The 26,917-nt window shown below is 40.4% G+C and overlaps 1 protein-coding gene across 2 annotated transcripts in view; it reads right to left on the bottom strand.

The window, feature by feature from the left end:
- SHB (SH2 domain containing adaptor protein B) overlaps nt 1-26,917 on the bottom strand; it is a 295,008-nt gene that overhangs the window by 117,573 nt on the left and 150,518 nt on the right. For both annotated transcript variants that reach the window (XM_077475281.1, XM_077475280.1), the window contains exon 3: nt 627-839. In XM_077475281.1, the coding sequence (XP_077331407.1) occupies nt 627-839 (213 nt within the window). The remainder of the gene's footprint in view (nt 1-626; nt 840-26,917) is intronic.

Here is a 26,917-nt window from a genome sequence, read left to right as displayed (position 1 = left end):
GGGCGCGATTTACGTGCGCGTTCGCTTCTGAGTACATGGGGACAGGGGCACTTTCAATTTATTTATTTTTTTATTGTTAATTTTACTTTTATTTTGACACTTTTTTTACGATCACTTTTATTCCTATTACAAGGAATGTAAACATCCCTTGCAATAGAAAAAAGCATAACAGGTCCTCTTTACAGCAAGATCTGGGGTCAATAAGACCCCACATCTCACCTCTAGGCTGGGAAGCCTGAAATAAAAAATAAATAAAAGAAAGAAGTAAGATCTCATCTTCCCAGCCAAGGTGGCGTTGTTTTTTCGAATAACATTGTGCCCGGTCTTCGAACGATCATAGAGACTTCGGGGACCATCTGGTCCACCAGAAATCTCTATGGTCAACATCCGGGGCCGGCGGATCCGTTCCCCGACTCAGCGATGTTAGGGGTCAGAATAGATTAGAGGAGATTCATTCATCCACACAGTTAAGAATCTGTTTGATTCCTTTCTGTTCTGTCGTTCAGTCTACAGGCTGAACGACAAAAATCTATTAGTGTACGGCAAGCTTTAGTGTAAGGCAGACAATTAGGGGTGGGTTAAAGGCTTTTAATGTAAAAATTATTTTAAGTTAGAAATTCAAATACCTGCCAATGCTGGTAAAGCTTTGTTCCATTCCCACGGCTGGTCGTACTCATCAGCAGGCCGGTCATCATCCTGTGGTAATTTACTCTCTCGCATTCTCAGACCAACAAGGCTTTCAGAATCTGACTCTACTCCATTGCACTCTGGCTCATATGGTGTGTCATAAAGCTGGATGTTTTTCTGGGGCAACTTCTGACTCTCCTGTTTTTGAATATCTAAATAAAGAACAAATAACAAGTTAAAAAAAACATATAAGCCATCATAATCATTTTCTTCTTATCAATAAAATCTCCTTCAGAAATGCGGGGACAGTCTAATTTTTTGAAGGTCGCTGTACTATGCGATCTCCCCCGCTGACCTATTGTGTTTTGATAGGGGGACACCCTGCCAGAACACACCGCTCAGCGCTCTCAGCCATTGGATAAGAGTGCTGATTGGATGGCAAATCAGCAAAACCAGCCAATACCGCCCAATATTCAGCCCGTGTGTACGGCACTTACGTTTTCTCTAAATTAGGTCAATCAACCACTTCTAAATAGTTCACTGAACATGAAAACCCCATCTAAATTTAAAGACAAAAACATCAGCACAATTCACAAAAAACAACAAAAAGGAAAAGTGTCAACACAATACACTTTGCTTTTACTTGCAGAACATAGCTTTGACATGAATATATATGAACACTATGTACAGCAAATAGAACAGTTATTAGTATTAAAAAGCATGTGGAACCAACACCATTACAGTCATTCCCAATTAGCTGTACTGCAGTGAACAAGGCACATAGTGCAGCTGTATAATGAAGAATCTTGTGTCTAATGAAAAATAAATGCTTTAAGTGCTTGTTGCTTCAATGTTTAAACATGTATAGACATTCTATATAGCAGACTATTCCCATTTAAATTTTAATGGCTTGTAATATAAAAGAAAGTACTGCCACCAAGCTAACACTCTTATTTGTATAGGTGTAAAAAAAACTCTCTACAATTAAGCTTCATTAGGGATGATATGCGTCAGTAGAGGAGTTGTCATGTCGCTGCTCACGCTGGAACAATAAAGTTTGTTTTTTAGTTTTGTGGGGAGTGATGTGTGACTACATACTCTACATTTTTATTTGTATTAATGCAATGCCAGGTGCAATTTGTAAAATATTCATTTTTTTTCTTATATTTTAGTTGGTATGAGTTCATACAGAGGGGAAGAGGATGCAAATGATCACCTCTAATTCTCGCAGCACAAATATTACATGGTTTAATATTATTGCAAAGTAACTAAAGGATTGTTCTCCATTTTGGTAAGGCCCTATACATTCCTCCAATACAAAGAGTTAGTGATTAAGACAAATACAGGAGGGGTTGAGCCATTATCCATTTGTTGTGGAGTTTTTTGTAGTATTCTATTTTTGTGGAGGGCTTCCTACCGATTTAGAAGTAATAAGGACCTTGCAGGGTTCTGGTCTGAGTTTTTTTTATAAAGGCCCTAAACATACCAGAATGTTTGATCGTTGCTAGTAAACACTAGCCTGATCAGAATTTACAAAGCACTGAATAAACAGCTCTTGAAGCCAAGATTTTATGGTTCCTGTAGCTAAGCAGGTATCATTTTATCATGGGTCAAACAAAAGTTAGGAGCCTGGTCAAAGAGGAATGAGCTCGGCAGATCTGACCAGGAACCAATTCAGGAAGGTTGTCAAGCAGGAAATATAAAGGTACCTCAGTGGAATTTTTTCATTTTGGAAGAGAGACGGTCATATCTACATACCATGTACACTACAAATGACGAAATTTAGAATACTTACCATGTCCAGGTAGCTTAAAGCTAGGTAGACTATAAATGACAAAATTTAGAATACTTACCATGTCCAGGTAGCTTTTATATAATCAAAGGGAAGTGCAAAGTGAAATGACGATGTACAAAATGCCCAGCAATGCAAAGAAACTGGACAGATTTTAGTTCACTTATATCTGACTAGATGAATTTTAATGGATTGCCACGCATCACACATTGTACTTTGTCTCTCTGTGATGGCTGTGGTCTCACACAGTGTTTACATGGGTGCAGAAATCTTTTACGATGCTGGCCGCAACTATGCTGTAATTCTCCATAGACAATGGTATTGTACTTCTACTGCTGATACGAGGTGTATGGCCCTATTTAAAGCGGAACTACACTGCATGTCAGCAACACATAGCAAAAACTGTATTTAATTACTTCTGAAAATTCAAAGCAAACAAAACCCATCCATCCATGGCGCCATGCTTGAATAGATAATTTTGCAAAAACACTTCCTAGTATTTCCAGCTCTGGCCATCTTGAGAAAGGGCAGATTATTCAGGTAGCATTTACTTCCCGGAATACATCTGCCCTTAGCCCAAGCGTGCAGACAAGAGGGTGTGCTTAGCTGAAAAAAACCCTCCTCTCCTCCTGAAGACTCCTGGTATGAATAACATCATTTGCTTGGCCTACAAACCAGAAAGCAACTGAAGACATTTAAAAAAAAAAAAAAAAGAAGGAGGAAAGTGTATTATATTTACTTTTTTATCTATTAACTAGGATTGAAATAATTAATGTTGATTGAGAGAGTGAAGTAACGCATTCATTCAATGGGGAGTTACTGCAAGTATATGGCTCGCCAGGAGATTTCTTCTCTTGGGATGTAAGGCTGGGTTCCCTGCATCCAATTCGCAATAGCTGGAGATCTTGACCGGCTCTCTATGGAGCCGGTTCACATATCTCTGCTGCAGCTAATTTGTGAATTTGCACAGGAGCCCTGTGCGTCTTTTAGTCCATTTCAGGTCCGAATTCAGCCAAAAATTCGGGCTGAAATTGGATCTGAAACGGTGAACGGGGGTCCTGCCATGAGCTGCATGAGTAGATAGTGGGAACCCAGCCTAAAAACCATGGCAGGTAAGCATGCATAGGGTTGGCTTCTAGCTTATATTAGTTAAGGGGTCTACGGGGGATTCTAAGGTTTAAAAAAAAAGGGGGGGAGATAAAGAGGACCTTCAGGTTACATGCCTTCTCTTTTTTCTCTGTGCCTCTGCTTACCTGGTAGTGTTGGACTTTTTGGACGCTCATCCAGCCACCCAATCCCACGTTGTCCCACTGACGTCCTTCTGTCAACAGATGCCATTGAAATCCACGTCTCCAATCTTGCTTGTGACATCATTGTGATGCCTGCCAACTCTTCTGGCAGGGCCTTACGATGACATGACGCAAAGCCCACCCGCTTTCAAAATACTGAAGAAGAAGACACTGAAGGGCTCCTCGGATATGTGACGTGCATATTCCAGGAGGCCCAGCAAGCACTGTGTATGCCATTCGTGTAGGCCACGAGCATTGAGGGCAAAGCCAAACGGTTTGCTGAAAAAAAAAACTATTTAAAAAACCCTCCAAAAAAACTCCAATATTGGTGTAGAGAAGGGGAGGAGGGTTGGAGTAGGGGAAACTTGTCAACATGGGTGAAGTTCTGCTTTAAATAATGCTAATCTGTAAAGTCACCAAAACAATGCTCATTTTACTATGGAGCAAATAAAACTAATGAATCTCATTCATAATGCATCATTTTTGTTTTCAGAATTAGATTAGCATTTATTGGATCTATTGAAAAACTCAAAGGAATAAAATAAATTAGTTTAATCACAACATATTGACTAATGTAATGAATCCACAATAAGGCATAAAGCATACAGAGGATGTAGCATAAAAAAAAACCACAGTAATATGCATGAAGCACAATTGAAAAATAAGATGCCTAAGATCAATTGACTAATGGCAATCCTTTTATACAAATAGTTGGAAGGCGGAAAATCTTTGTAGTGAAGCACTCTCTGCATCTTAAATCGCTACTGCACTTTGAAACAACCTTTTTGGACAAGACAATAAGAGTTTTAAAAGAGCTTAAATCACTTTATGCTGAAGGCTGTCTATACAGATTAAACGTCTTTCACGACATGCATAAAAAAAAAGAAAAAAAACCTTTATCAACACTACGTTCAACAAAAGACAACTGGAGGTTTTCCGAGAGCATTTAGAGGGTCAATGAAAGATTGCTGTGCGCCCGCAGCTTATAGATGCAAGATGGGGCTCACAGAGCCCCTGCTGTGCTCTTTAATGTATCTTGGCAACCATTAACCGAAAAAAAAGTCTTAAATTAACACCTTGCCTTTTCAGAAAGAATGTGAAGAAAAGCCATGGTGCTCACACAGATTTAATCTTAGAAGCCCCCCTGAATCTTCATGTAATAAGTAAAGCATAGCACAAAAATATGTCAGGCCTTGTGCTTATTCTTTTCAATGTCTTTTTTTTTATTTCTTTAATTTCTTTTTTTTTTTTATACTTCATTTGCAAAAAGCCCCGTTCCTAACATGCGCTCTTTGTCCCCTGCGCAGGCTTTATTTCCTTGAAGGATTGTTTTTACTGACCGACAAGGCTCAATAAAGCTTATACAAATCCCTGGCTCTACTCCAATGCTAAAGAGATAAGGACAATTAAATAACAGTCTGGCCAAATTCTGGTCTACATTCACTGATTTCTGGTAACAGATCCTGCCACTAAGCCACCGCATTAACATGCTTTTATATATTTAAAAGCTTGCCACATAAAAAAAAAAAGTGCTACATGAATGGCTTTTTAGTAAGTTGAACCAGCTTTATGTTCTATGATATAGCAGAAAAAGTTACGTTATAGGACTATCCCTAGGTTGGAATTTGCTGTCCAAAAAAATAAATTTAGAAAAATGGTCTGTCAGATCTAAATATACTGGAAGCAAAAGCATACAACTTTCTTATAGGAAACAAATGGACACCTTCTTAACCGCTTCAGCCCTGGAAGACTTTACCCCCTTTCTGATCAGAGCACTTTTTGTGATTCCTTTTTTCCCCACAAATAGAGCTTTCTTTTGGTGGTATTTGATCACTTCTGCGGTTTTTATTTTTTGCGCTATAAACAAAAAAGGAGTGCCAATTTTGAAAAAAAAAAAAAAACGCATAATTTTTTGCTATAATAAATATCCACCAAAATATATAAAAAAATATTTTTTTCCCTCAGTTTAGGCCGATATGTATTCTTCTACATATGTTTGGTTTGCGCAAAAGTTATAGCTTCTACAAAATAGGGGATAGTTTTATGGCATTTTTATTTTTAATTTCTTTTATTAGTAATGGCGGTGATCTGCGATTTTTATCTGGACTGCAACATTATGGTGGACACATAGGACAATTTTGACACTATTTTGGAACCATTCTAATGTATACAGCGATCAGTGCTATAAAAATGCATTGATTACTGTGTAAATGACACTGGCAGTGAAGGGGTTAACCACTAGGGGGCGACGAAGGGGTTAAGTGTGTCCTAGGGAGTGATTCTAACTGTGAGGGGGTGGGCTTTAAGTCACATGACAGCGATCACCACTCCCGATGACAGGGAGCGGTGATCTCCATCATGACACAAGCCAGAACGGGGAAGTGCCTTGTTTACATAGGCACTTCCCCTATCTGAGGCTCCGTGACATGATCACCAGGAGACCGACGGACTCACGAGCACGGTCACGCTATACACGGCAGGTGCACGTGCGCCCAATATCCCCGGCTCTTAAATGGGACGTACAGGTATGCCCATTTGTCCACTGCTGCCATTGTGCCACATATCGGTATGCAGCGGTTGGCAAGTGGTTAAACTTGAATAATATATTGCATATGTGATACCAGGTCAGCCTCTGGAAATAATAAATGACTGTAGCAGCACAAGCTACTACAGGGATAGCAGCAGTCTTCCAGATGTTGTGCTTAACACCTGCCATTGATGCGGTTGTAGCGTATGCGTGGTCATTTTTAATTACAGGTAAGCCTAAAGGCTTAACTGTAGGTAAAATGAATATCTCCTTAACCTGTACGGTTTAGGAGATATGCACCTTGCTTGCAGCTGCTGACGTCCGGCAGCGCATGCGCAGTGAATGTCCAGCGAAGGTGTATCTTGACGGAACAGAGGGCTCCTTGGGCGCATGCATGGGAGTAACGGCATCGCTGCTCACAGCGTCGGAGCGGCGAACCCAGAAGGAACGCAGAGGGAACATGTCAGCTCCCTCAGTGGTGACTGGGCTGCCCTGTGGGAGCTTCGTTCTAAGGTAAGTATTTCATAATGAGCTAGTATGTGGTGCATACTAGCTCATTATGCCTTTGCCTTACAGGTTGTTTTTTTTGGGCATACGACCGCTTTAAGGCCCCGGTACAGAGTCCACCTGCTCAGTGGGGAATTGGTTCACTGATCCCTGCTAAGCAGGTGGATGGCTGGTCTGTTTCCATTCTGCTTATGCAGAGCAGACACAGCCCGCTCTCCTCTATGGGTGGTCGGATGTTAATTGACCCCCTGTCTGATTACATCCCATGACTATCCCTCTGTTTTTAGCATAGGATCAGATGTTGGCAGGTGTAAATGGACACATGTCGGTTTAAACCTGCGGCTCCAAAGAGGACAAGGGAGAACAATCTGATTGGGTCCAACTAAACTGACAGGTGGACCCGATCAGGCATGCCTGTGTGAAAGAGGCCTAAAGGGGAGCAGGAATATCTCAGGTGCTCTGAGAGTGACTTAAAGCGGAACTATAATAACCATCTATCCAGCACTACAGTGTCTGGGAGCTCCCCTCCAGCTGCTGTCATCTTTGGCTGGATCGGCTTCTGGATACCGATCTTCGGCCATTTTCCATTGGCCAAGCTGAGATTATGTCACTTCAGCACATGCAAGCACAGCTCAGTGTACATAGCACATGGACAGGTAAATAACTTTAATGGAGAAAAGACATAGTATGCCTCTTCTGCATTAAAACCCCTGCCCATTTGCCAATTTTTTTTTCCAGGTGAAAGTTCCACTTTAAAGCAAAGTTCTGTCAGAAAAAAATATAAAAAAAAATGAAGCAGCTACAAAAAAAAGTGTAGCTGCTGACTTTTAATAATCGGACACTCACCTGTCTCATGTTCCAGCGATGCAGGTGTACAAAGCCTTGCTCCTCTCCCCCTCCTCTCCAAGGTGCCGGCATTCTTACTGTGGGCGCCAGGATGTGGCTTCACACCCGGGCACACACTGTGCATGTGCGATCCACACTGCGAATGGCCGGGCAATCTTATGGGACCTGTGACGTGTTCCAGAAGATTGCAGGGAGAGAGGGGCGAGAGGTGATCCTCCTTTGTGTGCCGCAGAGCCCCAAGAGGAAGTGTGAGCCTCTAAAAAGAGGGTATCCATTCCCCTCCCCCAAAAAATGACATGCCAAATGTGGCATCTCAGGTGGTCACCTGCATTTAAAGCAGATGTTCCATTTTTGGGTTGAACTCCGCTTTAAGCAATTTCAGTGCACCTCTTGTGAATTTCAAAGAGGAATTGCTCCACAGTGCCTGCAGTTATACAAGTCATAGAGGGGTTGTTTTAAAAGTTTATGTATAACCACATCTTTTTTTTTTTTTATTATTGTTTTTACGATAAAGAATTGTTAGAACTTCATCCTCCTTGTTTGTCCTAGTGACCATTGCCATTGAGTCATAAAGTCACGGAATCCATATTTTTACAGTTGTCACTAGAACAAGATTGGAGGATAAATCTTCCAATAGGGAGAATAGGTTTCTCTAATACTTGTCTACCATGGGATTTCCCCTCACTTTGTTGAAATATGTGCCCTTGCTTCCCATTGCATCTCAGAGACAGAGAAAATTCAACTAATCCCCCCATCCTGATATCCAAAACCAGAGAAACAGTGTGGGCTACACATACACAGGAAGGGAGACCAGTGAATGTCTTTTTGCCGGTCTCCCCTTGCTAGTAAGAACCCATAAGCAACAAGGATTATGTTGTGGCCAATGAAGAAGCAAATGTAGCACAATCTGCTTCAGAGGGGAGTAATTATGAGTCTAACAAATTTTCTGGCCTACTATGTGCATTTTAAGGTTTGCAAAAAAAGGTTCTAGCAAAAGGATTAAAGCTCACTTACTGGTGCTTCAGAATATAGAATTTAAATGGCCATAGCATGGCCACAGGTTCTGGATTCCACTGTTTGTAAGAGGGATTTCTCCACTTTTAAACAACTTAATTTGCCTCCTACATTTCTGACAGCCTTCCTTTATAATTAATTGCATTGTTTTATTTTACAGTTTGGGGCTGCATTAATAGATATGCCTATGTCTACTGACTGGAGCTGCCTTTTGTAGTTAAATACATTACTTTTCAAGATGACAAGGCTGCAGCTTCTAAAACACTCCTGACAATGGCTGTCGGGTGTAACAACACTTCTTCTTTGGAGTCTAGCTAATCAGGCATATGCAGCTCTCCTACTGGTGACCTTTGGAAGAATGCTCTCTAATATACGGAATTACATGTTCTTTCACACTGGATTTTAAAATATTTAATGGCTGTTACTTTTATTTAGGTATTTATATAGTGTCGACAATTAATGCAGCACTTTATACAGTATACACATTAGTCCCTGCCGTCCAAGGGGCTTACAATCTAAGGTCCCCATCTCATTATGCACACACATACTACGGCCAATTTAGATGGGAGCCAATTAATCTTTAAGTAGGTCTTCGGAGAATAGGAGGAAACCAGGGTAAACCCACACAAGTATAAGGAGAACATGCAAACTCCATGCAGGTAGTGTCCTAAGTGGGATTTAAGTTAAGGACTCCCGTGTTGTAAGGCAGAAGGGCTAGCCATCAAGCCAATGTGCTAAATTGTTCCCATTTGCTAACAAGCAAATTTGATTAGAATAGATTTTAACATGTGCAGGCAGTAATAGCTAACCAGGGAGTTTGTCCAGGCTGGAGTTCATCTAACAAAAATTTCATGTAATAACACAAGCTGCGTTTTAAGGTGACCTAGAACAACATAGGAAATAAAAAAATTAGCTTGCTTGGAAAATCAACTGAGAAAAACAAACTTCCGTTTGAATGAGTCTGTAAATTTGGAAGCTATAAAAAAAAAAAAAAAAAAAAAAAAATTCACATCCGCTTGATGGTTTGCCCAGTTCTGGTACATCTAAAGTGGTGATAAGGAAGTTGTAAAATATCAATAGGCAACAATTCTTTTTAGACCAGAGACTTTCAGAGGTCACTAAGAGGACATTCGAGTCCTAACATTGAATATGTTTTATACCTTCGGAATGCATTTGAAAGCTATCCAAATTATTCCAAAGAGGGATACATTACCGGTTTTAACATATATACTGTAAATAACTTGGCCTTGAAAGGTTATATACTACTACTGATGTTTGGAAAAAATTGTGCTACATACCGCGCTGTCTAAAGAGGGGGGGGGGGGGGGGCTGCCAGCACCGCAAATGGCAATTGCAAAAAGTAAAATGGGAAAGTGATGGTGCAGCGCTAGTGACTATTTAAAAATGAAATGGGTAGTCTAAAGTGCATAGATGACCTAATACACATCTAAAATATATCAAAATTAGAATAATTGTAAAGATATCAAATAGTATACATGTGCAATATTGAAATAATGATAACGGGTGATTAAACCGACGTATAACATGCATATAAAATGCAGTGATATCAGCAGATTAAACCAATACACACCATAAACATAAAATACAGTCCATCCAGTCATCCAGTCCAAGCAGTAGAGATAATTGAACATATTGGTTCTATATAAATATTATTTTTTAATTGCCATCTATTATATAAATATTATTTTTAATTGCCATCTATTATATAAATATTATTTTTAATTGCCATCTATTTTGCATGTTGAAAGTAAGTGATTTTTGTAATCATTTCTATTTATGTACATGCACTCTTAACGCAGACAGCTGAAATTTGTCCTTGAGGTTTCGAACACAGCAAAAGCTCCTTTTTTGTTTTAAAAACCTTGAGCTTTTTTTTTTTTTTTTTTTTTTTTTTAGAATTTTGACCGAAGTTAAACTGTAAGGATTAGCAAAAGCCAAATGATGGAAAGGTTTGAAGCTGAACTCTAGGCAGATAAAAAAAATACACACATTAATGCACCTCTATAATCATTAATACTTCAGTAAGCAGTAATACAATAAATACAAGAAGCCCAAGTAAATGAATTTCACCTGGTATCGGCCCCTTGCAGTTCCTGTACAGCAAGAAGAAAAACAGTAAATGGAGCAAATCAGTCTGTGCTGACAAGAAAAGAAAGCAAAGTGACAAAGATGAACTCATCACTGTGCCGATTCTTCTTTCTCTGTCCAGTCTCAAGCTAAGGTGGGTCCAGGATGACCTGGGCTCAGAGGAAGCGAGCAGACCCTCAGACTGAGGATAATGAGAGGCAGAAATCTCTGGATAGATAAAAGCTGAAAGTGGCAGCAAAAGCAGTTTTTTTTACCCCCTTCCTGACCAGAGCACTTTTTGCGTCGCTTTAACTGACAATTGTGCGGTTGTGCGACATTACACCAAAACAAAATTGACATCCTTTTTCCCCCACAAATAGAGCTTTCTTTTGGTGGTATTTGTTTACCTCTGCGGTTTTTATTTTTTGCACTATAAACAGAAAAAAAGAACGTAAATTTTGAAAAAAAGGCAATTTTTTTTTACTTTTTCCTATAATAAATATCCCCCCCAAAAAATATATATATTTATTTTTCCTCATTTTAGGCCAATATGTATTATTCTACATATTTTGGGTAAAAAAAATAAAAACAAAAAAAATCACAATAAGGGTATATTGATTGGTTTGCGCAAAAGTTATAGCATCTACAAAATAGGGGAAAGATTTATGGCATTTTTATTATTAATTTTTTTTATTAGTAATGGTAATCTGCGATTTTTATCGTGACTGCGACATTATGGCAGACACTTTTGAGACTATTTTGCTGTCATTTATACAGCAATCAGTGCTATAAAAATGCAAAGATTACTGTGTAAATGACACTGGCAGGGAAGGGGTTAAACACTAGGGGGTGATCAAGGGGTTAAGTGTTTCCTAGGGAGTGATTCTAACTTTGGTGGGTTGGGCTACCACTGAAATGACAGCGGTCACTGCTCCCGATCAAGGGGCAGTAGCTCCCTGTCATATCACAAGGCAGAAAAGGGAAATGCCTTGTTTACATCTCCCCGTTCTGCCTCTCCATGACACCGACGCACAGACGCTGTACACGGCGGGCGCCCACTAGCCCCGCCAATTAAAGGGGATACAGGTACGCCAATCTGCCCACCACTGCCATTGTGCCAACGTATATCGGCGTGTAGCAGTCGGAAAGTGGTTAACTATTTGCTACCCAGGCCAATTCTGACACTTTGCGCCTACATGTAAAAATCATAATTTTTTTGCTAGAAAATTACTCAGAACCCCCAAACATTATATATGTTTTTTTTAGCAGAGACCCTAGGCAATTAAAAGGTGGTCGTTGCAACTTTTTATCTCGCACGGTATTTGTGCAGTAATTTTTCAAACGCCTTTTTATTTAAAAAAAAGAAAAAAAAAAAGTTTCATGCATTAAAAAAAAAACAAACAGCAAAGTTAGACCATTTTTGTTACACTGAGTAAATAGATACCTAACATGTCACGCTTTGAAATTGTGCACACTCGTGAAATGGCACCACACCTTGGTACTTAAGTTACAGAGGAGGTCTAGCGCTAGAGTTATTGCTCTTGGTCAAACGTTCGCAGAGATGCCTCACATGTGTGGTTTGAACGTCATTTACATATGTGGACATGCCCTACATTGCATACGCTTCTGCGTGCGAGCATGCAGGGACACTTTCAAATTTTTTTTTTTATTGTTTATTTTACCTTTATTTTTCTATTTTGATACTTTAACTTTTTTTTTTTTTATCCCTTTTATTCCTATTACAAGGAATGTAAACATACCATGTAATAGGAATAGTGCATGACGGGTCCTCTTTATAGAGAGATCTGGGGTCTACCCCACATCTCGCCACTAGGCTGGGAAGTAAAGTGCTGGGTGCTCCACAACGTATACCAACACCAAGATGTGTTCCAATGTGGCAAAAGGTGCTCCTAAGTAAAAGCAGATGGCCTTTTACCTGAACGAGTGGATCTCTGTCACAGAGATCACAGACAGCCTGCACTCAATATTCAAGGTGTTGATTTCTCAGAAAGCATGTCTCCACAGCATCAGAGGGGATCCATACATTTAGGTAACGTGTAAAGTTTGGGTAAGCCTCAGTGTAAAACAGCCAAACTGATTTTATTAAAAAAAGAAAGTTACACTTTCATTAAGGCAAAGCAAAAAAAAAAAAAAAAACAATCATGAAAAAAAAAAAAAAAAAACTAGCCGCGGTGTCACCCATCCAGTTATCTGTGGTGACACCTAACACGTTTCCCCAAAAATGGCATCTTCTGGGATTGGCTATGGGACAGAAGTCCCTGCAATTAGACACAGGTGGCGAAAAAAAAAAAATCTGACAGGTTATAACCCTCCCTTTGCTCTATCCAATATGGAAAAAAAAAAAAGTTTTGCCTATAGTTCTACTTTAAAGGTAGGTCCACCCCAAGTGTGGTGTGACTGCGTTGGGCGACCATTCCGGCACAGTCCCATCATAAGTACTGAATGAAGTATTCTTTCCAGTGGAACGCACTCACCGCACCCCGACTGACAGAACTTTATGAAATGTCACTGTGTGATATTTCAACAAAGCTTGTTAAAAAAAAAAAAAAGTGAACAGTGAAACGCACACCAGTTTTTGCATTGTAACGCGGTGGCGGCTGGTGTGATTGGACCCCTAAAAGTAGTGCAGTATTCTCAAACATGGTAAGAACAGGGGCATAGTACTTTCTGTCGATTTTTTATTCCAGCATTTCCAAGTAAGTTTTCTCACCAAGGATGACTAATGACATTTATAAGAGTTTTAAAGGTCACAATGGCGGCAGTAACTATTAAACGTTATTTTATACATGAAGCACATTATGGCCTATATACTTGATTGCTTAGGTTAAAATTCATCACTGCATTGGAGACATTAATTGAATTAATTGGGAAGATGAAGCTAATATCTATAAAATGCTGCCTTTGAAAATTGGACTACCGATGCAAGAGCCTTTGCGGAAGACAAGACTTGCATATTTAGGCCATTCCCTGGAGGTAAGCGACATCATCAGCATTCATTTTACTTCAAAGGTGAGCCTGACATGTGTGACATCAGTACTCGACACAGCATGCCAAGTAAAAGGTGACAGTGACAAGCTAAACACATTTCTTTTTTTTCTTTTTTTTACTGAACAAACAAAAACAAGTACCTGGACTTTCAAGTGCTTTGAATAGGTAGAAATGTAAAAAAAAACACCAGGAGCAGAACTGAGCCCTTTTTACTCTGAAAGGCATAATTATGGTAAACCAAAGCAGTCAGAACCAAATACAACCTGTCATCTTGTGATATAGTATTGTTCATGAAGCATAAAAAATACATGTATTAGCTAGATTTCTTCTTGCTTGTTTTCTGCATATGTGCAAACTTGATTATCTGCTTGATTAGGAACCTTCGTTTCTTTCAAGCATACATCCATCCTTCCCTCCTACCAACGTCCCCATAAAAAACAACAACAAAAAAACTCTCTAATATTGTATTTCTTCTTCCCGAATCCACTGTGTCCCTCACCAGAACTGCTTATGGGGGTGTTGCACCACTGCAGTCTGTGGTAGCCCCAATTGGCGCCCTCATGGTGAAGTCATCACGCTGTGCATTATTCTGGAGTGTGAGAGGACTCTGGTGCTATACAGCTGATAGGAAATGTCCATGAGACTCAGGTGGCAATGTGGGCACACAAGGGACCCTTTCTACTCTGCTGTAGCAATAGGAAAACACTTGGGACCCGCGTTTCATGTGAACAATGTAAATAAAAGGGGCTAAGGGGACCCCCCAGGAAATATATTTAAGATAATTTCATTTTTTTTTTGCCTTTTAAGCATCATTAAAATCCCTGCTCTTGAAAAATTGATACATGTCCCCACAGGGCAGTACCTGGACACTCATACCCCTTTTATGGTCAATTACTTGCATATAAGCCTTCAAAATGGGGACTTTTGATTTTTCCTGTTCAACTCCTATAGACTTCAATAAGGTTCTTTTCCCCTTTTTGGGAGTTCTGCTGTAAACCAAAAGGGGTGGTGTTCGACTCATCTCTACTCCTGATAATCATTAACATTGGGAACACACATAAACTTGTCCATCTTCTTGTATAATCGTATTGTTTAATTTGCACACTCACATCTATTAAATAATCTCTAGCTGAAACTTTTTTGCTGTGTGTCCTATTTGGGGAGATTTTCCTTACTTTCCTGTCCAGGACCAAAAACAGGAAGCAAGAGGAAATCTCTCCAAATTGAGAGGAAATCTCACTTAGTGGTCACTGTAAAAGTTGCAGCACTACACTTTCACAACAGTGTTTTAAAAGGATATTATAGGAAATTTTCAGTGAATACATAACCTAAAATTACCCACACCCATATCCTCCTCAGAAGCCTGAGATCTGAATTGCCCAATATCCCTGGAGGAAATCAACTGGGTCTTGAAAGAACTAAAACCAGGTAAAAGCCCAGGTCCTGACGGATTAACTATTGGTTATTACAAAACCTTTACTGGTACTCTCATACCCCACTTCCTGAAAACATTCAATTTGCTATCTTCCTCCTCTCATACAAATAGAGACATGCTGCAAGCCCACATAACGGTGATACCAAAGCCAGGAAAAGACACCTCCATAATATCAAATTATAGACCCCCATCACTTCTTAATATGGATGTGAAATATACTTGCAAGTCGACTACTACCACCACTACCTCCGTTAGTATCATTAGATCAAGTCGGCTTTATCTGGTAGGGAGCCAGGGAAAATACCCTGAAAGCTATTAGCCTACATCATTGGTTATCTTCATCCCACAAACCTGGCTTCTTCCTATGACTTGATGCAGAGAAGGTGCTCAACAGGGTGGCTTGGGACTATATGACAGAAGCTCTCAAATCGCTGGGCATATGCAACCACATGCTCCAATTTATCCTTGCCTTATATTCCACCCGGACAGCCAGAATCCGAGTCAATGGCCACCTGTCAGGCACCTTCTCCATTTCAAACGGAATGCATCATGTATGCCCCCTCTTATTTGTGCCAACCTTAGAACCTCTTCTCCACAGACTAAGAGCCAATCCCAACATTAAAGGAGTCAAACTAAAAGGCCACCAAAACAAACTAGCAGATTATGCAGATGACATTCTAAAGTTCTGACGTTCCTTACCGACCCCATCACCTCAATTACCAACCTACTGAAAGATTTCTCTCTATTCAACACACTCTCCAACCTCCAAATTAATTTCTCAGAATCCCGGGTGCTGAACATAACCCTCCCTCAATCCTCTTTAATTCAATGCAAAAATAACTTCTCCTTCGGATGTGACCCACACGCCATTACCTACCTAGGGTCCAGCTCCCGGTTAATTTGTTTGATCTATACTCTAAAAATTCCTCCCGATCTTGGGAGTCATTCAACATGATCTAAAAAAAATGGGCAGCGGGACCTCTTTGTTTGAGAGAGCGGCCATCATCAAGATGAATGTCCTCCCAATAATCTTATACCTCTTACAAACTTTGACAATTAAAATTCCCTCTGCATTCTTTTCCTCAAACCGACAGATTTGCAAGAACTTCATCTGGCTCTCCAAGCATCCTCTGCTAAGCTGGGATAGATTAGTGACTCCTAAACTGAAAGGGGGGATTGGCCTCCCAGGCATAACTAAATACTATTGGTCATGCCATCTGACCAGAGTGGTAGACTGGCATGTCCACACCAATACCAAAGACTGGATTAAACGCGAGGAATCATTCTCCCAATTGTCAATTTGCCATGGATCAGGGCGTGTCTGATCCCAAAGAAGAGTGCCAATCACCCTATAATTGGCCCTACACCCCAAAACTTTAGGATAACGTGAACCCCCTGACCCTTGACCCCAATTGACTGTAACCCTGAATTTCCCCCCAGTCTCACTGATCACACCACAAGCCACACAATCCAAGGGACATCTATCCGGGCTGAAAGGCAAGCTTTTACAATTCAGTGCTCTCCCATCTATTATCCCAGACCTATCTATCCCGTTCTTCCAAAACCTACAGATTAGGCACTTTCTGAATAATACCAAACCATTATCCACATGGTGTAACCCTTTTGAAGCACTCTGTTCCAGATCAGAGCCCCAGAGACACGTGATCTCAGATCTCTGCTCACTCTTGTTCGCAGATCAGGATCCTAAAGTGAACAAAAATTAGCCAACGCTGAGAAGGGAATTAGCGGTAGAGGACTGGGAACATATTTACACCCACATTCATAAAGGATTAACATAACCTAAATTAAACCTGTTAAACCTGTTTACCTGTGGCCAGGGTTTAATTCTTAGCTATTCTTAGCTGTAGCTGCAGGTACTGTGGAATAATTCTTCCTCAACCTCAGAGGAAATTAAATCACAAATCCTTCCTCCTTGCTTCCTCCAGCAGCAGGGACTTGGCAGCCTACCAGCCTTCTAATGTTAAACACTGGGAGCTGTAAGATGAATTTGTGAATCCTTGTGTTCTTTAAGAATGAATTACTTCACAGAGAAAACCGCTACAAAAATTTAGTGAGGTATGTTTAAAGCTTCTTTAATGACTGTTAAAGAGGAAGTAAACCCTGATGAGTTTACTTCCTCTTTCATTCCCTGCAAAGGTAAAGCATAATGGACTACTATGCATCGCATAGTAGTCCATTATGTGTCACTTACCTGACACAGGAGCCAGGGAAGTCACCGCTGTCCCCTGTAGTCCGGCGCATCCATCTTCTCGGTGGGTCTCGCTGCCCCGCCGCTGTCATCCAGCAAAGCCGTCATTCCCACGCATGCGCACGGGAGCCGCCACGCGCGGCATCTTCATCGTTGACGGTGCCGCACTCAGTGTGCCGCTGTCTACGGCGCATGCGCCGTAGACAGCGGTGCCTGTCTTTTGGCAAATATCTCCTAAACTGTGTAGGTTTAGGAGATATTTCTTGGACCTACAGGTAAGCCTTAGTCTAGGCTTACCTGTAGGTCAAAGTGTTTACAACCACTTTAAATACTTTATTCTCCACATTCTGGGTGCAGGTGCACTTTTAAAGGCCTTTATATTGCTAAAGGTATGCATGCACATTCATATACCCCCAAAATAATTGTCTTATAACAACCACACAGTTCAATTTCACCTCTGTAAAATAAAAATTACATTTAAAAATAAGAGAGAAATACATTACAGATGTATTTTTCTAAAATATTAATACCTTTTCAGGTTCAGCTTTAAGGCATTGGCCTTAAAGGCTGGCAGGTTTTTTAATAATATATGGACTTCGCTGGTGCTAAATTGACGATACGATGAGCACAGCACAACTCCTAAGCTATAATTTTCTCCTAAGCTATAATGTGAGTATACGTCATAAGTCATATAATAATGTACTGAATGTGCAGTGAACGTCTGAAATTCACTTTGATGCTGAATATGTATGTATCTCTGCAAGTCAGAGAGCATACAAATTAAAATTCATATATACTATATATTGTATATTCATATATACGCATATTGATATTGCTTAAAGCAAAGAATACTTGATATGTTCCTCTATATTTGGTCATGGGTAAGTCTGTGATAAATGAAAATCTAGCATGTCCTGGTTTCCTGTGGTTTATGAATAAACATAGGAATCCTTATCATTTTTAAAGGGAATTTCAAGCTTATGGTATACTGCCTTTGAAGCTTAAAGACTTAAATAGGGTTTCTTGTGTGTAATTAATCTTATTGTTACCACTATCATCATGTACAGGGCTCTTTAAAGTGTTAAATCATAAATCATTATAACCTGTAATTTACTGGCTTTGGATGGGAAATTATCGGATGATAAGTGAGATATTTAGTGTTCTACATCCTCCAAAAGAAAGTGACGCTGCTTTGCTTGAGGTGCCTTGCTTACTCACCTAACAGTGGACAGTGCAGTCTGGAGCCTAGATAGGGGAGTAATAAGGTAAAGGCTAGAGCCTGAGGAAGGAGCACGCATGCTCTGAAGCGCCGCTCATTCAAGCCCGTTCCTGGAAGCCGCAGCATCAGTATACAGCAGTGCAGGGGTATTACATTAATAGGCCGCGCTCCATGAAGTGCCATGGAATACACTATACCGCCGGCTACTGGCTAGAGGATGGATGTCGATACCTTTGTACCGCAGCTCCCATGGTCTGTGTTTCACAGGGATATACAAATCTTTTAATACTGATGTGCCTGTACACCACTGTTTACATGTGAGTTTTTTAATCCACATAATAAATTCCTTTTAATTTAATTGCTGCACTTAGAGGGTGCCGTCTCTTTCCTTTTTACAGTCTGGAGCCTGTCTGTTAGCTTGCAGAAGGGAAGAGTAGGGAGGAGCATGCGGGTACCTTACCATTCTAGCTACGTGGCTGTGCGTTTCTATTGATGCACACAGTGTAGGGAGACAACTCTAGTCCCCGCATGGAACCACTCAAACCAAAAAGCCTGGGGCAGCAATCATGGCACCAGCATAAACTGTAACATAACCAAGGACTAAAAGTGATTATATCAGCTGCTGAACATTCTTAAGAAACAGGGGTTTAATAGCAGTTTTATGTGATACTAAACCCTGAAAAAACAGTGCTGTAGATCTTAGTACTTCTCATGTCTGCATATCTGTTTGGCTAACAAGGAACTTGGTGACAGGAGGAAAAAGCAAAGCGACAGAGAGAATAGCTCATCAGTCTACAGCTTATCCCTCACTTTCCAATCATAAGCTCTGTGTTACTTATAGTAACTGAATTACTAAACCCAGGACCCTGCATTCACTATATCTAGTCTCCCACAGTACACATGGAAATGCAATTAATTTAGTAGCTATAAACTGCTAAATACCCTTTCTCATCAGCAGTCTTGTGACTTCTATCAGTGTCTGGTTAAAGCTTTTAAGATGAGTTCTCATTCTCTCCAATTGTCCTACAAGGATGCAGGACACCTGACCCTCTGTCTGGACAGTGATGATTGGCCCTGGGCTGATCACATGCACTCTCCCAAGAAAAAAAACTCTCTAGCAATACACAAACGGAGCATGTGCAGCTTGCCCCCGAGCTCTGTACTATCAGGAAATGATCCGGGAAGAAGGGGAGGATAAGAGGAGAGGATCAAACAGCCTTTTTACACAATACAGAGGATTAACCCCTTAGGTTCCACAGTGAGTATAACAAGCATGCTTTACTGCATATACAGACTTGTTTTACTGTTGTGAGTTTAGTAACACTTTTGGGGAAAAATCAGATCTCCAACCTAGCTGTGCCGTGTCGTAGAGCTGTATAAGGTTTAGGAAAGAATAGAGAGAAATACAAATCTTTTGCCAGGTAAAACAACTCTCATATACATATTTTATCATAGTATTTTGTTGTTTTCCATGATAATCAAATGTATACCTAAAATAATTTTTTGTTGATGCCATCCAAAAAATGTGCATAATATTGCGAATTGTGCTATGTCATCTGTCCTTCAAGTGTTGCATGCATTCCTGTAACCTCTACAGAATGTTTGCCCTGGGACTGGTGTGACCAGGCAATGCTACAACTAAAGCGGTTTCCTTCCTATAAATTTAAATAAAACTGGCTGCATGAAAAGGGAACTGCTTTCAGCATTTTGTATACTTCACTAGGAGGCAAAGCATCACTTTTTTAACACTGAGTTGATATCTGTATTACAGTAAGATTTCATTAAAACAGTTCAAAATTATCTAACACGACCCAATCAAATGTTATTAGGTAGGAACAGTTTTTCTCATTTTAATAAAAACCCCAGGGAGTAATTTGGGCTGTTTTATAGTCTCCCATCAAATACACATGCTAGAAAACTTCTCAATTAGTGTATCCAGCCAATAGGTGCAGCATTTTAAAAACACATGTGGAAGTAATCGTACTCCTTTACAACCACCTGAATCATTTCCACAAGAAAGCTGACAGTCCACTTAGAGTATGTAAATACAACAGGTGCATAAAGGTGTACAATCTAGAGCGAAGGGGCTACAAAAACTTTCCAGATAAAAAAGGCCTACATCAAAGCTGAAAGAAGGACATTATTGAAGCTCCACTACAAGAGGAAAAAGAGAGACTGCCAAGATTAAGAACCAATTTTGTTGCAACCATTTAATGCCGCGAGTCCTGTTCTTGAGGAAATCGAGTACCAGCTATAACAGAGTGCGCGACTTTTGACATATCCCTATTCACTAGAAAAAGATAGATCCTGTGTGTATGTATGGTTATTGGTAACCCTATACATGTCTTGTTTTCCTGTAAAAGTAGTTTGTAGGTGCATAATTCTTGTTTAGTAAAAGCACGTTAAACAGCCACTGGTTTGGTTTCCTTGGATTTACAGCAAGATTTAAAAAAAACACCAAAAAAAAAAAGAAGAAAGAAAACAATACTACAATTTTATCTCCAAGAATATTACCAGCCTTGCCCATATCACTTCTGTGAACTACAGAACGATCACTCCCCTGTGTTATAGAGACTAGGAAAGGAGAAAAAGGGTACTGTAGACCTGTACTACAGTGACAAGGCCGCTCCTACATACAGTGTGGTGACTGAGCGTTACTCTAAGGCAAGATGTAGGTTACTGACAAGATAACCAGATGAGAAAGGAAAAAAAAGCCCGAAAAGAAGGGATAAAAACAAATGCAGCTCCATGTCCAAGGACTGGTAAGCTGCAATATATAATTTGTGTTCTTGCGTTAGATACCCTTTAGGTTATAAATTAAAAGAAGAAATTTTACTTTTTCGCAACTTAATTCATGGACAAAGTAAACATACAAGAATTTTCTTTATTATGTGAAAAAATGCAGAGAGGTATTATGCAATATTAATAAAAGGTCAATGGTTACAATAAAAGCTCACAAAATTATAATTCACATTGTCAACCAGTGCTGTCGGTTTAAGGTCCTTTGAAATGCCTCCAGGGAAATGGAAGAGGTTGGAAAATTCATCTGATGTGTAAGAAAAAAAAGTCTACATAAATACAGTCAAATTGGCATCACTTGCTACTCCTGACACATAAAAGACTGAATCTAGCAGATGGCATCAAAGGGTAAGGCGTGCAAGTCTTTACTTAGAATCCACAAGGAAAAAAGACCCAGACTTCCTGGAGCCCTAAGCTTAACGTGAATTGCTTTAGGTAAAATGAACAAAAAGGCATAACACTTGGGGCTCTTGATTAAGCATCAGAGGTTTGAATCTGATTATTCGTTTTATCATATCCTAAGTTTTGCCCTGGATTTAAGTTGTCAAGGTAACTCTGCCAAATGACTAGGCGGGTGGTTGACACTACAGTTTTTTTTCAAAAACTCCTTATCTTATCTTTTTTTTGCTTCAGTGTACATAGTGAGATGGTATGCTTTATCTGCTGTAAGGTGCGTCTGAAGAAAGAAAAGCTTAAGTCGAAAAACTGGATGGAGGGCAATATTAAAAAATAAGAACCCATATATCTCTTTATCTGTCTCCTGTTGACCTAAAAGTGAATCCATTAAGTAAAGCAAAGCTAGTCTTATATGGAGCAAACCTTGTGTCCTCTACAACAAACTTGGCTGTTCTACAATAGTAGAAAGTATGGCATTTTAAAGAATATGTAAACCAAACATTTCACATTGCTTATATGTGCCTGCTGTACCATGTACTTGTATGAAAAAGTATCCAGTTCTCTTTGTATTGAATCCTTTGTATGAAATCTCTGGGGCTGCAGGGGAGACAATGGGGCTGCAGGGGAGACATTTTTCAGGCGCTTTACAGGTACTATTTTTAGCCCTTTAGCACCTGAAAAACGACTCAGTGTGAAAGGGGTCTTAAAGCATACTGTTCACGATAAAGGTACTTTCCTCTTATACCAACACCCTCACTTACACAATCACTTACATTTTCATTTTTGCATTTATTTAATACCTTGTTTTTTGCTGCATTCTCCTGCCACCTCGTTTTTCGTTGAGGCAATAATGACCCTGCAGCATTCTGGATATTAATGTAAAACACATTCCAGAAGGCTGCAGTAAAAGTAAAAGTAATGCGAAATATTGAGCCTGTATTGATGTCAGCTAATTGACTAACCAGTATACTTGATTCTGCTCTCCAAAAGGGGAGCATCACTATCACTTAAAATACATGTCCTCACTTACAGTTGAAATGTACATATGCGAATGGTTTAATTTGCTTGTCATTCCTTTGTCATTCCTGTGTTGACCTACCAAGGCATGACCAATGTGGTGACCTCGCAAGGAATGACCAATGTGGTGACCTCGCAAGCAATGACCAATGTGGTGACCTCGCAAGCAATGACCAATGTGGTGACCTCGCAAGCAATGACCAATGTGGTGACCTCGCAAGCAATGACCAATGTGGTGACCTCGCAAGCAATGACCAATGTGGTGACCTCGCAAGGAATGACCAATGTGGTGACCTAGCAAGGAATGACCAATGTGGTGACCTAGCAAGGAATGACCAATGTGGTGACCTAGCAAGGCATGACCAATGTGGTGACCTAGCAAGGCATGACCAATGTGGTGACCTAGCAAGGAATGACCAATGTGGTGACCTAGCAAGGAATGACCAATGTGGTGACCTAGCAAGGAATGACCAATGTGGTGACCTAGCAAGGAATGACCAATGTGGTGACCTAGCAAGGCATGACCAATGTGGTGACCTAGCAAGGCATGACCAATGTGGTGACCTAGCAATTAATGACCAATGTGGTGACCTAGCAATAAACAACTGATGTAGTGACCTAGCAATGAATGATGAATGTGGTGACCAAAGATCAAGAAACCTGATAAAGATAAGATAAAAAAGAGAAATTGCAGTGAGGCCTTCCTTGTTATGTATGCAGCATGATTTACAAGTTCAACAAAGTTGGGAGGCTCAAGAAGACGCAAACTAAGGTCATGGTGTTGCCTAGCCAGTCTCCAGACCTTAATCCTACAGAAAATGTATGGAGGGAGCTGAAACTTCACGTTGCCAAGCAACAGACAAGAAATCTTACGCATTTAGATCTGTAAAGAGTGGACCAAAATCCATCCTGAGGGACATAGCCCCCTTAACAAAGGAACAGAACTGAGGCCGTCAGTCTGCTGTAGCTCCCTCGCCTTTTCCCTTTTACTTCTTGGTGTCAGGAAAACTTGTCAGAATTGACTGATGCAGATAGGGGAAGGAAATTACACCTATTGCTCTGGAATAAGACAAATCCATACTATAGAGGGATAGGTTTTGTTCATATTTCATGTCTTAGGTTTACAACCACTTTAAGCTGTTTGTCTGGAGTGCAGCTTTATTACGATGCAAGCATTTTTCATTAGGGCCATGGGGAGCTAATACAGATATATGTATAATATCCTAAGCCCGTAATGTTATATTAGATTGGCAAAAGTACAATTTATCTTTTATGTCAATCATTCTTTGACTGTACACATGCAATATGAACAAGACATTATACAAATCCTCCAGGTCCACTCCTAAGGATACTTTGATTGCCATTAGCTCAGTTTCACAGCTTTTTACATACAATTTCTTGCTGGCATTTTGACTTGACACTCAAATATAATTCATACCTGTGGGCAGAATTACAACCTAGCTGGCTTAGCATATCCTGACATCTGGATTTAATAAAAGCTGTAGGTTTTGTTTCAATGCCGTTATTCTTGAACACTGATACCAGACAGATGAGTCCCAGGCTAAAGTGTTTGCTGCGGTGCCGGCCAAAAAGCTGTGTTTTGCTGTAAGCACTTACAGTCTGAAGCAGGCAGCTCATCAGACTTTTATTGGTTCCTGGTGCCTGTGCCCAAGGACAAAACTGCAGTTCACACGGGATGCTATCCACACAGATGGACACGATAGTAGCCAGAAATGAGACTGGATGTGTAAATCATGTTGCTGGTACATGAGGCAGGGATCCCAATTATGAAGATACAGCCATCTGCCTCAGCTTTTATAGAAAGTCGCGTGCAGAAAAACAGCAGCTGAAATCTATCGCTAAATTGGAAGAAGCAAAAAGCGAATGGCACAAACTGCACTCTTCTAGTAGCATATGGATGGAAAGAGATAAGAGAAGCCATCTATCAGTGGTGTCTGGCTATTATGCTGGAACAGAGCTATAGCCAAATCGAATGCAAGTGTATTGTTCAAAGATGAGCACACAGAACGGTTCCAAGAACTAGGCAGTACCCAAATTTGTCAAGGTGGGCCGAGCAACACCAGCAATCTATTGAATGTTTATTGGCGATACAATGCAATGCACGTCATATTATATTGTGAAGATTATCTATCTAGATCTAACTCAAATGCTACATTATAACCTCAAATATTCATCTACACTTATCGCAATGTTTTCATCTACACTTCATTGACTCAATGTTCTCCAAGACCCAACAGAAAGATGTAATACCGGGGTGTCCAACCTTTAGACCTTCCTTGTCTTGGGCTGCACATAATACACACTAACAATAAGGATAGCTGATGAGCAGAAAAAGTTGGGCAGATCACAAGTTAACGATCACTGATATAGATAATGTACCCGAGTATTATAATTAAAAATATTACAATAAAAATTAAGTTTTAACAGTGCAAAAAGGCAACATGCAGCTGCATGGCTTTATCTAGGTAGGTGCTGGGGAGGGCTTCAACCTCCTCTCTACCTTTCCACACAGCACTGTGTGGGCCGTTAAAGAGGAGGTTGTGGGAGGGGCTGTGCAACTGAAATCTGAAGTTACGCAGCCCACCCCAGCACCCTAAATACAGCCATGCAGCATTTATTTGCCTGCCACTATCGGGTGCCCCTAGGTTCACTGCTGCCGATGCTATTACAAAGATAGCAGCAGCAGCCCCTGCTCCCTACAGTTGTGCCTGTGCCTGGATTCTTAGTGCTGGCCTCGGCGGCTGCTATGTATGCGGGGTAAACCCATCATCTCACCATACATATTGGGCCGCAGGCTGGAAACCCTAGACCCAATAGGTTTCCCAAATAAAGTGAACCTTGCATTAAAGTGCAAGGTTTCAAAACACACATTAGGAATTTTTTTTATAAATACTTACATAAAGGTAAATGTTTCTGCACTGTGTTGTAGTATTTTCTCATGGGATCTGAAATCCCCAACATTGCCAGGATCTCACCTAAGTGCACGTGGAAGGCGAGATGTCATTTCATTTTTGTTTCCCAATATGTGTTCTTTTTGTAAAGTTTTATTCTGCGTGTGATGCAAGACCCATTTTAAAGTGATAAACTAAATAACAAACATGTCATACTTACCTGCTTTCTGCAGTGGTTTGCACAGAGCAGACCTGATCCTCCTCTTCTCGGGTGTCCAACCCAAGAAGCAGCTTGATGTGGGGTCACCTAAGCATGTGCTGCATGTCCATCCCCACACAGAGCTGCGTCTCGGCCCCACCTCCTCTCTCCCCCTGCATTGGCTCACTGGCTCTAATTGACAGCAGTGGGAGCCAATGGAGAGTTCACGGAGAGATGAGGCTCGTGCACATCACTGGATCATGATGGGGCTCAGGTAAGTCATGGTGGAGGCTGGTGCACACAGAAGGTTTTTTTTATCTTCATGCATAGAATGCATGAAGGTAAAACACCTTGAGACTTTAGTACCATTTTAATTAAGCGTTTTATTAAAAATATACAATAGACTGCTATTGGTCACCTCCTTCAGCCTTCAGGGTATACAAAAGAAATCTAACAGATTCCTCCATCCACACTGTTTAGTGGAGAATCTAAAGTGTGGTTGGATGAGTCTCCCCTGCAGGCTACTTTATTCTGCCAGCCGGTAACTGCAGCTGTCAGAATACCAAAACAGTTACTGCAGTTGACTAGCTCCAGTCATTGTTTGGCTAACAATTTTCTGCCTGGCTCTTTTGAGCTTCAGATTAAAGTTTTTCGAGCATGGCGGTACCAGCAAGGCTACCCACAGAACTAATTTTGGTCGTGTTTGGCCAGCTTTAGGTCAGTCTTCAATACTTTGAGTATTTCTGACTTGAAACAAGTATGCAGATCGGGATGTTAAAAAAAAAAAAAAAATAGTGCTTCTCTGCATATTTATTTGTGGGCTTATTTACTAAAAAGGCAAATAAGCTGTTCACTTTGCAAGGAAAGTTTTCCCAGTGTGTTGAAATTTCACTTTGCAAAGAATTCCTAATTGCGTGCAAGGAAAACAAAAAAACATTTTTGCTTGCCCATGATTGGATATTGGAAGTCAGCAGAGAACCTCATTCACCTCAAACACTGGGGAAAATTCCTTTTGGCAAGTCTATTTGCCTT

This window comes from Lithobates pipiens, unplaced genomic scaffold (assembly GCF_037356315.1).
Source record: "Lithobates pipiens isolate NorthernLeopardFrog02 unplaced genomic scaffold, aLitPip1_a1.2 Scaffold_13, whole genome shotgun sequence".
Lineage (NCBI taxonomy): Eukaryota > Metazoa > Chordata > Amphibia > Anura > Ranidae > Lithobates > Lithobates pipiens.
Note: the sequence above shows the minus strand (reverse complement) of the source record. Positions and strands in the feature narration are given on the sequence as shown.